General features: G+C 36.1%; 1 protein-coding gene across 1 annotated transcript; it reads right to left on the bottom strand.

Moving 5' to 3' along the window:
- Positions 1 to 249: 249 nt before the first annotated feature.
- Positions 250 to 13782, bottom strand: LOC128211026 (uroporphyrinogen-III synthase-like). The gene is made up of 9 exons (XM_052915409.1): positions 13695 to 13782; positions 9068 to 9172; positions 8629 to 8800; positions 7920 to 8003; positions 5918 to 5992; positions 5475 to 5558; positions 4765 to 4850; positions 3665 to 3763; positions 250 to 3043 (listed from the first exon to the last, which is right to left on the bottom strand). The coding sequence occupies exons 1-9, from the start codon at positions 13695 to 13697 to the stop codon at positions 2927 to 2929; spliced, it is 825 nt and encodes a 274-aa protein (XP_052771369.1). The 5' UTR covers positions 13698 to 13782; the 3' UTR covers positions 250 to 2926.
- Positions 13783 to 13969: the final 187 nt, after the last annotated feature.

Here is a 13969-nt window from a genome sequence, read left to right as displayed (position 1 = left end):
TTTGTTTCAGTCTTAATGTGGCTAAACTAAATTCACACTTGCATAAATTAATTTTTCAATCACAATTACAAATACTGTGACATTAACAGTGAGACATGCGTCCGCAGGTTGTCAAATTACGCAAAAAAATGTCCATTGGCTTGGAAAATTTGATTAAATTTATCATTATTTTAGCTCACATGACTGCAGGCATTTCATGTGGTATATGATACGTGATTGGACAAACAACAAATTTTGTTATACGTTTCTGTTTATTCCTGAGCAAACATTTTTAACAACTTGGCAGTGAGGTTATAATGAGGGAGTCACTCCCAGCTTTTGGTGTACCGAAGTCCAGGCCATTTTTAGTGGTATAAGAAATATCAAGGTTTGGTAAGCCAGATTCCACCAATAGACCAAACTGGAGTCAGATTCCAATAGAAATATTAGCTGCAGCAAACACTAAGGACAGTTATTACATGATATTAAAATAAACCATCAATGATTGGAATAAGAGCAATTATGGAAAACAGGCACGTTGACCTGTCTATTTATAGGCCGAAAACAGTTCATCATTTGATGGCATAATTAAACTGGAAAAATCATTTAAAAAAATGCCATAATGAAATGTCTATTTATAGACTGGAAACAGTTTATCACATGATATCATAATATATCATGCCGTATCATGTAATAAAACAGTTATTAACTTATAAGCTGTAAAATATGCACTTCATAATTATTGCCGGGGAAATCATTATTCTATTGCCTCAGTCATTAATGAAGTTTTGTTCAACATGACAGCATATATCCCAGCTAATAAGTAAATAATAGTATAATATACAATAATTTAACAAATAAATCGTCATTGAGGAATACATGCAGAATGTTAATGTTTAATAACTGATTAATTGAAGACATGACCAGAGCAGATAAGATAATACATAACATAAACAACAACCATGTAGTATTTGAAGGTCACGGTGCTAAGTGTCAACCTGTCCGAGGTAAATGCCGTCAACCTAGGCGAAATATCTATTTTATTATACCGAACAAAAACTGTAGAATATAAAGTATTTGATTAAAATTCACATGTAAATCATGAGATTTTTTTTTGAAATTGCAATATTTATTGGCTGGTAAACAAAGTGCTCAGGTGTTACAGACTACCAGTATTAGGTAAAATACTATCAGTAAATCCAGTAATCCTAGCGTAATTCGACTTTCATAATTATGTTCTATAGAAGTGTATTATAATAAGTGTCTGTTTAGGTGGCAATGCCAGTTTTATTATTCATAACTTCACATAAAAAACCAATATGGCAGAATTTTTCTGGTGTATTGTCAATTTCATGACATGAAAGGGTAACAGTGTGGCAGAGGGCTATAGTGTGCGGCCATAGTAAAAAATATTGCCCTGGCGTTTGAACTATATGTTCTATAGAGGTGAGGTATAATAATAATATATAAATTCTGGTCCAAAATTTAGCAGTATTCTAGATTTCAGATGTGAGGGAATGGATGCCTCTGCCAATCAGTTACACATAATCTTATAACAATAACAATACAGCAATGTGGATAATGTTAAAATATAATAAATAATGCTTCTATATCACTAATTACCCATTAGGGAATATAACTGTACAAATCCAATAATCATGAACAAAATGTAAAACGAGGGATAAACAATATTATTGTTTATCCCTCGTTTTACATTTTGTTTATGCTTATTGAATTTTTTTGATTTTTTATTAATTCCAGGGGATATGAATCCCCCGGCGGGGGACCAGGGGATGGGTCGAAATTCCGGGGGATTTTTCCCCCCACCGGGGGATATGGCATGTATGCAATAATAATAATAATAATAATAATAATAGCTATAATAACAATTATTGTTATATGAAATATTATCCCAAAATATTAACATTTCATGACAGAATATTACATAAAAACCATTTTTGTGTTTTTTGGGAATGAGGATATGTCTGAAGGCCCCAAAACATGCGATGCAGCTCTATATTGTTATAGGAAATATGATCACAAAACATTAACATCTCATCATAGAATATTATTTAACAAAAGTAAGAGATAGTTTTCACTGTGCTCACAGTTTTATGGATTTTTTGTATTTCACTCATCACTTATACAAACATTTGAGCCTCTCATAGTTGATTTATCCCGATATTTTTGTTCTAATCAATGGACAAAGCTTATTACCACAACACTGAATATGCTTGTAAACAAATTAATCTACAACCAGAATTGTTCAGGGCCTCAAGTGAGCTGCAAATATGATTATGGAACGAAGGCATCTAACAATGAGAACTATGCATAAATTTTTCATACCCTATAGGCAGAAACCCATTCTCATTGAATATTGTCTTTTAAGGCAGAAGTAATGATTTATAGGGTTAACTTGTTTTCTGGCATTAATCTTGCAAGTCCAGATCTGTAGATAAAGCACACACGTTCATGTGTTAAAGTGAAAGGTTTGTGCCTGAGTGTAAAAATAAGATACAAAAAATAATCCTTTCACATTCATATTTCTTTTGTAATTAAAGTTTGAATGAAATTACATGTAAATAATTATTTCTCCAATTGAGTGGTTAATGGGAAACCTCACTTACTGAAGGCTTTACTTCATTTAGGTTCCAATTAAAGTTTATGGACAATCATACTGACTCTAAAATGAATAATTTAGATGTCTTTGTAACAAACAATACTCATTAACTTCTAAAAGTACATGTATGACTAATATACATAAAACTTAATAAAACCTCTCAGAACCAGTAAGCAGTAAACAATAAAAGGAAACACCAAAACAGTAAATATCAAATTTAAGAAATTTATACTACACAAGTTTAGTACACTTATTTCTGATTAAAATTGCAATTAACCCAAAGTCATAAAATCATAAAAGCACATATACAGCCTATGGATAGTGTCATCATCTGGTTGACATGGCAGCCAGGACACCTGCTGGGTTTGGGTTCAAGGCCGTTCCATGTACTTGAATCTCGAGCTTGGTAAGTTCACTCTGTGTGCTCGGCCCTATGGCTATAATCTGCAAGAAAAAAAACCGCACTTCACTATCATCAACAAATATACTCTGATTTGTGTGTCATCTGCTGTTATATGCTGGTTGCCATGGTAGCAAGGACACCTGTTGTTTGGGGTCAAGGTTGCCCAATTTGATGAGTTCACCCTGCATACTTTGACTAGCTGGCACATACAGGGATTTTTGACATGTTTTTGAATAAATCTCATCTCTGTTCCAGGGATATGTGTCAAATCCGATGGGTTGGGGATGTTCTAGGCATTGAAAATCCTGACAAGTCTATTTCTCTGTTTACAGTTCCACTGTGCGTGTCTTAATCCCACCTGGAAATCACCAACTGTATTAAGTCCCCTATTAGCCTGCCAACCCACCTTAATTCCTTAGTGGGTAAAACATTAATAGATGCATTATATCTACACCAAATAGATTTTTGCAGGGTCAGATTTCATGAGGCATTTATTAAATTATTTGAAGCAGACGTTATAAAAAAAACTAAAGCATGACATTTTAATCATGAGGTACTCTCATATTTCTTTTCATACCTCTATTCTAACATACAAACACAGAATTCTCTAGCCGGTGATCTTCAATCCTTTAACATTTATGGAACCTTTATGTATTACATACCTTTGAATGTTTCAATGGAAGTGTGTCATCTTGGAGGAGATCTAAGGTGTACTGGACCCCTGATGGACTGAAGTACACAATGTAGTCGAGTGCCACTTTCTGCAGAAGAGCCATACAAACAGGAGTTTAATACAGTGGGTATTGCTTTGGTAAATATCTAGTACATGTACATGTTCATCAATTATGCATACTTTTTAGAAAATAAATTGAGAAGGTTCTGTTGCACTATGGTTTTTTTTATAAAGCATTACTTATTTTGTCAGAGGACTTTAACTATAAGTATCTTCCATGGCCGAGAGTGGACGGAAAGTTCGTCCCGACCGGAGCGTAGGGTGTTTTGCAGAAACGTGGTTTACCGACGACAGTCTTCAACAGGGAGGGTAATTACAATGTAATGACCATTAATAAGGAGTTCCATACAGGTTCTTGTTTTATCTTAGCCCATGGGAGATGGTTAAATGTTTGTATCTACTTATCTGAGGTAGGTAAAAAAGGATTCTAAATTTATTGATAATTTCTAAAAGTCAGGGCAATAACTCTTGAGTGAATCAGCAATATCGCTGGTTATTGAACTTGTTGAAATTATTATGCCAATACATGTTGTGGCCAAATTTGGTGATGATTGTACAAAGGCTTCTAATGTTATTAATCAGACAAGACTGATCTGAGGACATTTTTATAATTAAAGGGTGAAAACTATTTACTGACTAGAGCGATATGGATGGTTATACTACTTGTCTTAGATATAAGGTCAATACTGATTCTGACCAATTTGGTGATGATTGGACAAAAGTTTCTAAAGTTATTGAGTGGTCAACATACTTGATGTTGGCCTCCTTCCAGCCCACCTGCCCGTTTGCTATAGGTAAAACTATAATATGTTCCATTATATTACCGGGCGTATAAAAATAATCTGAGACACGTCATAATATAAAACAAATCTAATTCAATTTGTCCGGGAAATATGTTAGTAAGCTGACCATAGGCTTAAATGCTCGCTTTACTAACAAATTTCCTGAGCTTGTTGAATAACATTTTGATTGATATGATGATTCATGTCAGATCCTATATATCAAGTGTGAACCTAAACCAAGCCTTACCTGTGTGTGTACAAGCTGTTCCACAGACTCCCGAATACAGCGGCTCTTCACAGTCTCATACACCGTAACCTCTGACAGCGTGAAACCTGCCAATAGTTAGAGGTATACATGATATACCTGTATATTGTATGTCCTAATTGTGAGTGTGTCACAATACAAAGTTATAAGGTGTTAAGGTAGGTTTCAAGGTAAAGATAAGCTATATTAAAGTAAGAATTTATCATTGACATTGTACAGAGTAACCATCTAGAAATTAACATGCTAGAAAATATAGTAATTGCAATGTATATGGCTATGTGCTACACTCACTATGCCCATTCTTAATCATTAAGAATTTACTTCATGGCATCTTACTATTACTTAATGACTTCAGTAGTGGCAAACTCAATGCAGTGTTACTTCCTTTACAGCACAGAAACCACTGCCACCATATAAATCACGTGACCATAGATATTTTGTAAATCATCTTTAATCCATTATTTTTTTGTATTTTATCCTGAATAATTGTGAATAATGGAAATTTTATAATAACATTCATAAAATAAGAATAGAAAAAATAAAAAAAGAAGTTTATATAAAGTTTATATAGCTGAAACCCAGCTATATTCTCTCATGGTAGCAGAGATGTTTTCTGCTTGTCAGGGGAGATCACTGCGTCGGAGATCGAGGTAGTGGGTGCAGAAACTATTTCATATTCCAAACAGGCATACCAGCATTCCTAAGCTTGGTGGGCAGAGTGTCTCGTTTTAAACTGCCACATGGGTACAGAAATGGTTTGTCCCTCTCCTGTATCTCTAAATAGGATAACACAACAACCTCATTTACAGCAAAACTATGGCATGGCAAGATATATTACTTGACTGGCATTAATCTTGGTATAATACTTTGTACACATTAGTTTAATACACAAGAAAAGGTGTAATTTGTTAAGACCTATAATGAAGGATATTTGAATAATAGCTATGGTGACTTTATGACCTATGAAACATACAATAATAGTTACTATGGTAACAAGCCTTAATCATTACTAAGGAACACCATTTTTTTAAATTAAGAGAAATATATACCGATAATGCTGAATTATCAGAGAAATTAATAATGATATACTTATAACAAGAAAAGTTTGACATAAACACTAAGAAGACAAGCTTACTATTTATGATGAGATCAGAGAGCTTCTCAGCATTTCCACTTTTATCTCCATCTGGTTCAAACCCCAGTTTTCTGGCTAAAAAAGGGCAGAGCATGTCAAATGATGTGACTACATTTCTTAGGGGACAACAATCATCTTTTCCCGTTGACAAAGTCACAGTATTATATAACCCTGGTTGAAAGGGGGTTGTATTCTATATACTATGCATGACTCCATTTCAGCCTTATGAAAGTAGTACATTTTCTTGCATATTATTTGTTAAAAACAAATGACAAATATGGTACCCCGGAAAGGCCTCGATGGACAGATAGCAATTAGTATTCAGGCCTATATGGACAAAAAGCCTTCAGCATCTAACAAATTTTCTTAATGGCTTTCCCATGCAGTTTGGAAAAATTGATTTCTAACCTATTTTTAAAGAGCAAAGTATGAACACTAAGATGATAAGTCACTGTAAGATGGATTGGATATCAACAGATTTCTGTTCTTCTTTTAGGCAAAATGTATGTGAATTCATTGATATAGGTATTTTAGACAGAATTAAAGTTTACATGATAACATAGAAAAGAACTGTCACATAATACATTCATCTTAATAATAGGACACCAAGTTTGGTGATAAGTGGTTGTACGTTTAAAGCAAAATTAAGAGACACTTCAAATTCAGTTTTTACTAGTTCAAGGGTCCTAACTCTGGAGAGTCTGATGCGACATTGCTGGTTATCAGAATTGACCAAGATTTTCTGCCCATACACTTTTTGACCAAATTTGGTGATGACTTGACAAAGACTTCTAAAGTTGTAGATCGAGTGACTATGCAAGATGGTTGGTTATCAAACTTGTCCAAGATATTACACACATACTCAATTTGGTGATAATTGGACAAAAGTTTCTAAAATTATTGATTGGACAAGACCAATTTTAGATAATTATCTAAAAACATATTATAATTATAAATCTTGAGTGACTAATGCAATATGACTGGTTATAGAAGTTGTCTGACGTATTATGCCCATACACATTCTGAAACCAATTTGATGATGATTGGACAAAGGCCTCTAAAGTAATAGATTGAACAAGACCAATTTTAGGTTATTTCTGTAATCAAAGGGTGATAACTCTCGAATGACTCAAGCAATATGGCTTATTTTCGAAATGGCTGAGATATATATACAAAATTTGGTGATGACTGGATAAAGGCTTCTAAAGATATTGATCAAACAACATATTGGACAAACACTACCCCGTCTGGTCAAGGCCTGTCCAAGTGACCTTAAACTTTGACCCACTGACCTCAAAAACCAATAGGGGTCATGTGCTGGTTATGACCAACCTGCCTACCAAGTTTGAGGACCAAGGGCACAGTTATGAAAAGCAAATGCCAGTCCATCTGGCCAAGGGCTGCCCAAGTGACCTACTTACCTCAAAAACAAATAGGGGTCATGTGCTGGTCAAGACCAACCTGTCTACCATGGTTAAGGTCCATGAAACCCAGCGTTCTTCAGTTATTGATGGAATACAGATTTTCAACTTGAGGTCAACCATGCCCTTTGACCCATAAATCACAAAGTCAATAGAGTTCATCTGTTTGACATAACTAACATGCATAATGAGTTCGAGGTACCTGGGACTAAGTGTTCACAAGTTATTGATAGGCAGACAGACAGGCGGTCAGACAAGGATATACTGCACTTTGGGGCATAAAAAACAATACTATTTCCTGAAACATGTTAATCGTTAGACATGAGCCTACACAGAGAGAGAGAGAGAGAGAGAGAGGGAGGGAGGGAGGGAGGGAGCGACGGAGGGAGGGAGGTTAGGGAGGGAGAGAGAGAGAGATGGAAATATATATCTTAACATATAAGCAGTAATGTGTTGCATCATGAAAATTTGGCACAAAGTCGATTTGGGGCTAAAAGGAAGATATTGAAAGATCTTTATAGAGAGCAAACAGTGATATTTTTCTGAATTGAGGATTCCTGTGGTAACTTTTAAAATAATACCTTCTTTTGCAGTGCTCTCTCCGACCACAAAGCAAGGTAGGTCCAGACACAGTTTTCTTTTCTTCTCTTTGGGACATTCCTCGTCTGGAGTAACAAAACAATGAGGTATTCATCTGGCTGCTGGCAAAATTCACAGAAAAGTTTATTTTTCAAATGTTCTATCAAAGAACATGTCACGTTCCAATACCATTTCCTTATGTAGAGGTGCCAGAGCAGGGGCGGCAGGAATAATCTACAATATTTGTTATTTTAAAGTTGTTTCAAACAATTTATGTCAGTCCTGAAAATGTGTTAAAGCAACATGATTTTAAAAAAAAATTCACGCAACAAAAGGGGGTCACACCCTGCCAGATTCATCCCAGCCCCAATACAAAATGCTTTCCAGCAGCTCTGTTACAATGTTGCTATCAAGGGCGGGTTCAAAAATTGACATAAGATGCTGGTTGATATTCAACCACTCTATTGAACAATATTGGATAATAAATAATTCATCAATAAATAATATCACATGGTTGTACAATCAAATGGAATACTTTAACCACTTCTGACAAACAACCTCTGACAACCGCACAGGTGGAGTCAGGTTCCTGTTCGTGTTATGTTAATTACTGAAGTAAATATCTTCAATTAGTCTACAGTTAAGTACAATGTATTATGTTACTAAAATCTACTTCTTTTTTTATGGCGTATATGAACAGCATTTATTTACCTTCCATCGATTGCAAGGCCAGACTCACAGCTTCTACAGAGCGCTGACTGGTTAAAACAATTGCCAGAAACTTCTGCCCGTCTAGGAGACTGGTTACCAGTTTGTCAATGTTTTGGAAATGAAATTCCAACACAGAAATACTAAAAGGACTGTAGCTTGCTTCCTTTAATGCCTGTCAGAATGAAAAAGAAACATTTTTATTATTCAAATGATAATCATATATAAAAATAAAAAATACTGTGGCTAAATTTGCTGTACTGAATGTAAATATATTTATATTTAAGAAAGGAAAAATGTTCTGCATGCTTCCTCGGATTTCTGTATCAATTGAATCTAAATAAATTAAAGTAAAAAAATAGGTACTTTGTAAAGTAAGCCATCAAGTTTTGTACTATGCACTCATTCAATCATTCAAAATGTAATGATAGAAACAAAGCACCTTTTCAAACGGGTCTTCATCTCCATCTTTAGGGGCTCTGAACAGCAATACACTGGGGTTGGTGGTGCACATCTCTGTAGGCCCATCTTCGTCATGGCCAACACTCTGTAAACAATGAAAAACTAAATATTCATTAGAATAATTATATTACATGGTAAATATTTATAAAAATTAATATACAGCTAGGTTACCTGGTACATTAAGGATTCCGTTTTAATAATTTCATATGTTTAGATTTAGTCTGGATAACAAAGAGTTGACCTTGACCTTGGGCCAGTTTTCAATATTGATCTTACCCTTATCCTAAGTCATGCCTCAGTAATGCCGTTCAGCCTATTCAATTGGTTAGCTAAATATACCGGCCAATCTATCTATAATCTTAAATTTAAGTTAAATCTAAGTTAAATCCCAGGACTTTCCCTGTAACAATATGGTATTTTTGTTCTACCATTCCCCTGTTTCTGAGCACTGGGTTCGAGAGCTACCAGAGCTGTTTTAAACATATGGTGTGATGTGGCCCTGTCCTGAATCAACAATTGAGAATAATACCATACCACTAGGGAATGGTTCACTGTACAGTTTACAGTCAAGAAAAGGTCAAAATAAATGAAAAATATGGCCCTGAATAGCTGGCCATTCTGAACAGATTGGACGTCATCCTGCCAATATCATTGCACCACTCAAGATAGCCCAAATCACAGGAATTTGTCTCAATGTCTGGTCTAAAATGAGATTGGTGTTTTGACCACTTACTGACAAAAACAACTATTTCAGTCCTAAATCAGGTCCCCTGACTTGGTATTTTTCCAGCAGAAGATCTGCATGGAACAAGCTACCAAGTACAGTAGGAGAAGCCCCTGACTTGGTACATGTCCCAGGGGATCTGCATGGAACAAGCTACCAGGTACAGTAGGAGAAGCCCCTGACTTGGTACATGTAGCAGGGGGTCTGCATGGAACAAGCTACCAAGTACAGTAGGAGGAGCCCCTGACTTGGTACATGTAGCAGGGGGTCTGCATGGAACAAGCTACCAAGTACAGTAGGAGAAGCCCCTGACTTGGTACATGTCGCAGGGGGTCTGCATGGAACAAGCTACCAGGTACAGAAGGAGAAGCCCCTGACTTGGTACATGTCGCAGGGGGTCTGCATGGAACAAGCTACCAGGTACAGTAGGAGAAGCCCCTGACTTGGTACATGTTGCAGGGGGTCTGCATGGAGCAAGCTACCAGGTACAGTAGGAGAAGCCCCTGACTTGGTACATGTTGCAGAAGATCTGCATGGAACAAGCTATCAGGTACAGTAGGAGAAGCCCCTGACTTGGTATCTTCCAGCAGAAGATCTGCATGGAACAAGCTACTCGCAACAGTAGGAACAGCCCCTGCCTTGGTATCCTTAAATCAGGGGTCTGCATGGAATAAACTCCCAGCAACAGTAGAAGCCCCAGACTTACCACGTGATTAATTGTGTCATAAATGCTACGCTGGCAATATTTTGCATCGAATGAAGACTTTACACAAAGATAACTTCACTATTTCTTCACCTTTTTAAATGAAACATAGCGCAGTCTACGCCGCTTACGGAGCCCCTCCTTCGTCTTTTTACCAGGGATTGGTTGAGAATTAAGTTTCTTAAAACGCTTCAACAAACTTTTGCACAATACGGCCGTCTGACGGAGCACTGTCAAAACATTATTTTTGTGTTTGATGAAACTAATCACCTTATCAAACTTCGTTAATAAAACGAAGGCAGGGCTCCTTAAGTGGCATAGACTGCTTTTTATTTTATTTTAAATGGTGTCATAAAAGAAAAGTTAGCTTTGATTTAAGTCTTAATTTTAAGCAAAATGTTGCCTTCCGACGTAGCATATATGACATAATTTATCAGGTGGTATAAACAAACTGTATTCCAGTTCTCAAAGATTCGAAAGGGAAGAAGAAATTAGAACATGACTTACTCTGAAATAATAGACGGTCAATACCGGATTCTTTTAATCCATGAATGATCAAAAATTGTAAAAAAATCCGCCCACATACAACTATTTGGACTAGTACTTAACTAGGTCATTCTAAAATGCCGTCCAGGCTTCTTTTTTTTTTAATCGTCCAGGCTAAACAACATTAACAAGGCAGTCCGAAGGTTTTTAGTATATTTTGTTTTTCTCGGAACCTGACTGGTATGTTGAATCTGACCAAAATTGTACACAACCACTGTTGTTTGATCGGTAATCTAAATATTCTTGGATATTTGAACATTTTATAAAAGGATATTTGTTAAAGTTTTTCATATTGTGTGTAGTGAAGGTAAGATCAATATCTAAGTTATTTTGGCTAAAAATAGGAAGGAAAATGAGTCCTTGATTAATAACATCGATGAAATAGCAAGCCTTAAGTATTTTTGATTAAGTGATACATATATATTGTCGTGACGTCAAAACATTGTTTTAAATATATTATCACATTTGTGTCCATTGTTTTATTTAAATATTAAGCTTGTTGCACATAATGAAAATGCTTGGAAGAGTGCCCTAAGTATCAATCTTTGCAACTTGTTTAGCACTTTCAATGAATATTGATATCTTATCCTCTGTTTAGCATTGTCATAATATGGACCCAAAACTTAATGATGGATTACTGGCACAAATTGCAACTGGGTGGAGTTCTTGGATAAATTCAGATATTGTTGCTAAAAGTACATAAAATGTATAAGGTCAATAAATCCAGTAAGAATTGACATGCCTACACTGCTTAATGTAAAAAGCCCAGACACAAGCATGTGAACTATGACCTTTAAATGTCATATGTGACCTTGACCATTGAGGTATTGACCAGGGTGAAGGTAACTGCACATTGTCTCAATGAAGACAACATTTGTACCAAGTAATATGGTAATCCATCAATGCATAAGTAAGTTATAGCACGGACATGAGCATGTGTACTCTGACCTTTAAATGTCTCATGTGACCTTGACCTTTGAGGTACGGACCCGGTCCAAGGTCCCTGCACATCGTCTCAATGAGGACAACATTTGTACCAAGTAATTTGGTAATCCATCAATGCATAAGGAAGTTATAGCGCTGACACGAGCATGTGTACTCTGACCTTTAAATGTCTCTAGTGCCCTTGACCTTTGAGGTATGGACCCGGTTCAAAGTCACTGCACATCATCTTAATGAGGACAACATTTGTACCAAGTAATATGATAAACCATCAATGCATAATTAAATTATAGAGCGGACATGAGCAAGTGTACTCTGACCTTTAAATGTCTCGTGTGACCTTGATCTTTGAGGTATGGACCCGGGTCAAGGTCACTGCACTTTGTCTCAAGGAGGACAACATTTGTACCAAGTAATATGGTGATCCATCAATGCATAATTTAGTCATAGCGCAGACATGAGCACATGTACTCTGACCTTTAAATGCCTCGTGTGACCTTGACCGTTGAGGTATGGACCCGGGTCAAGGTCACTGCACATCGTCTGAATGAGGACAACATTTGTACTAAGTAATATGGTAATCCATCAATGCATAAGTAAGTTATAGCACAGACACAAGCCTGTGTACTGACCTTCAATTGTCTCGTGTGACCTTGACCTTTGAGGTATGGACCCGGGTCAAGGTCACTGCACATCTTCTCAATGAGGATAACATTTGTACCAAGTAATTTGGTAATCCATTAACGCATAAGTAAGTTATAGCGCGGACATGAGCATGTGTACTCTGACCTTTAAATGTCTCGTGTGACCTTGACCTTTGAGGTATGGACCCGGGTCAAGGTCACTGCACATCGTCTCAATGAGGACAACATTTGTACCAAGTAATATGGTAATCCATCAATGCATAATTAAGTTATAGCGCGGACATGAGCATGTTTACTTTGACCTTTAAATGTCTCGTGTGACCTTGACCTTTGAGGTATGGACCCGGTTCAAGGTCACTGCACATCGTCTCAATGAGGAAAACATTTGTACCAAGTAAGATGGTAATCCATCCATGCATAAGTAAGTTATAGCCTGGACACGAAATGTTACAGCCAGACGGATGAACGCACGGACTGACAGATGGATGAAGTGCATTTCTATAATCCCCTCCCCACTCTGTGGCGGGGGATTAAAAAAAAGCCTGGACGGCATTTTAGAATGACTAGTACTTGACTATGATTGTCTTGTCAAGAAATGCAAAATAAATCTGTTAAAATTTATTTCCATTTGATAATGTTTTCGGTTTGATATATATATATGCTTGTAATGTGATGAAATATTAACATTTTTCTTGAAATTGTACAAGAATGAATCTGTATTTGCAACTTACATTAGGAACCTTAATAAACAGATCAATACTCTATGTTTTAAATTAGCTTATCAATGTTGTGATTAATACTGCACCGTACCATGGTATGCATAACATGTCAATAATGATATTGTTGCCAACATATACTATAACAACTTAAAGGGACTAGGTCATGTTTTGTAAAATGCTCTTTTTTATTTTATGAGGAAATAAAGAGTGGCATTTCATTAGGAGGGTTATAACTAAGATACTGAGAGCTGGAACCCTTCAGCAAATATTGATATTTGCTCTAAACATGTGATCTACATAATAAATCAATATAAATTAAAGTATCATACCATCTGTCAAAATTGAGAAAATATTTATCATCAAAATTGCAAATCATTCGTGACACTTCGGTCGTTTTCCATCTATAAAGACAAAGACTGGTACCCTCATTCTCTGTTTTCCCAATCTCCTTTTCGCAGTGATCTCCCCTGACAAGCATAGAACCCAACCAAAATCACATATAGTTATATCACAGACTGTTTCACAAAGAAGTAGGAATGATATCTACTGTAGTGTTTACAGAATCACAACATCAAAAAATAGTTTGGACACATGCGTTACTGAA

The sequence above is a fragment of the Mya arenaria genome, chromosome 12, assembly GCF_026914265.1.
Source record: "Mya arenaria isolate MELC-2E11 chromosome 12, ASM2691426v1".
Taxonomy (NCBI): Eukaryota; Metazoa; Mollusca; class Bivalvia; order Myida; family Myidae; genus Mya; species Mya arenaria.
Note: the sequence above shows the minus strand (reverse complement) of the source record. Positions and strands in the feature narration are given on the sequence as shown.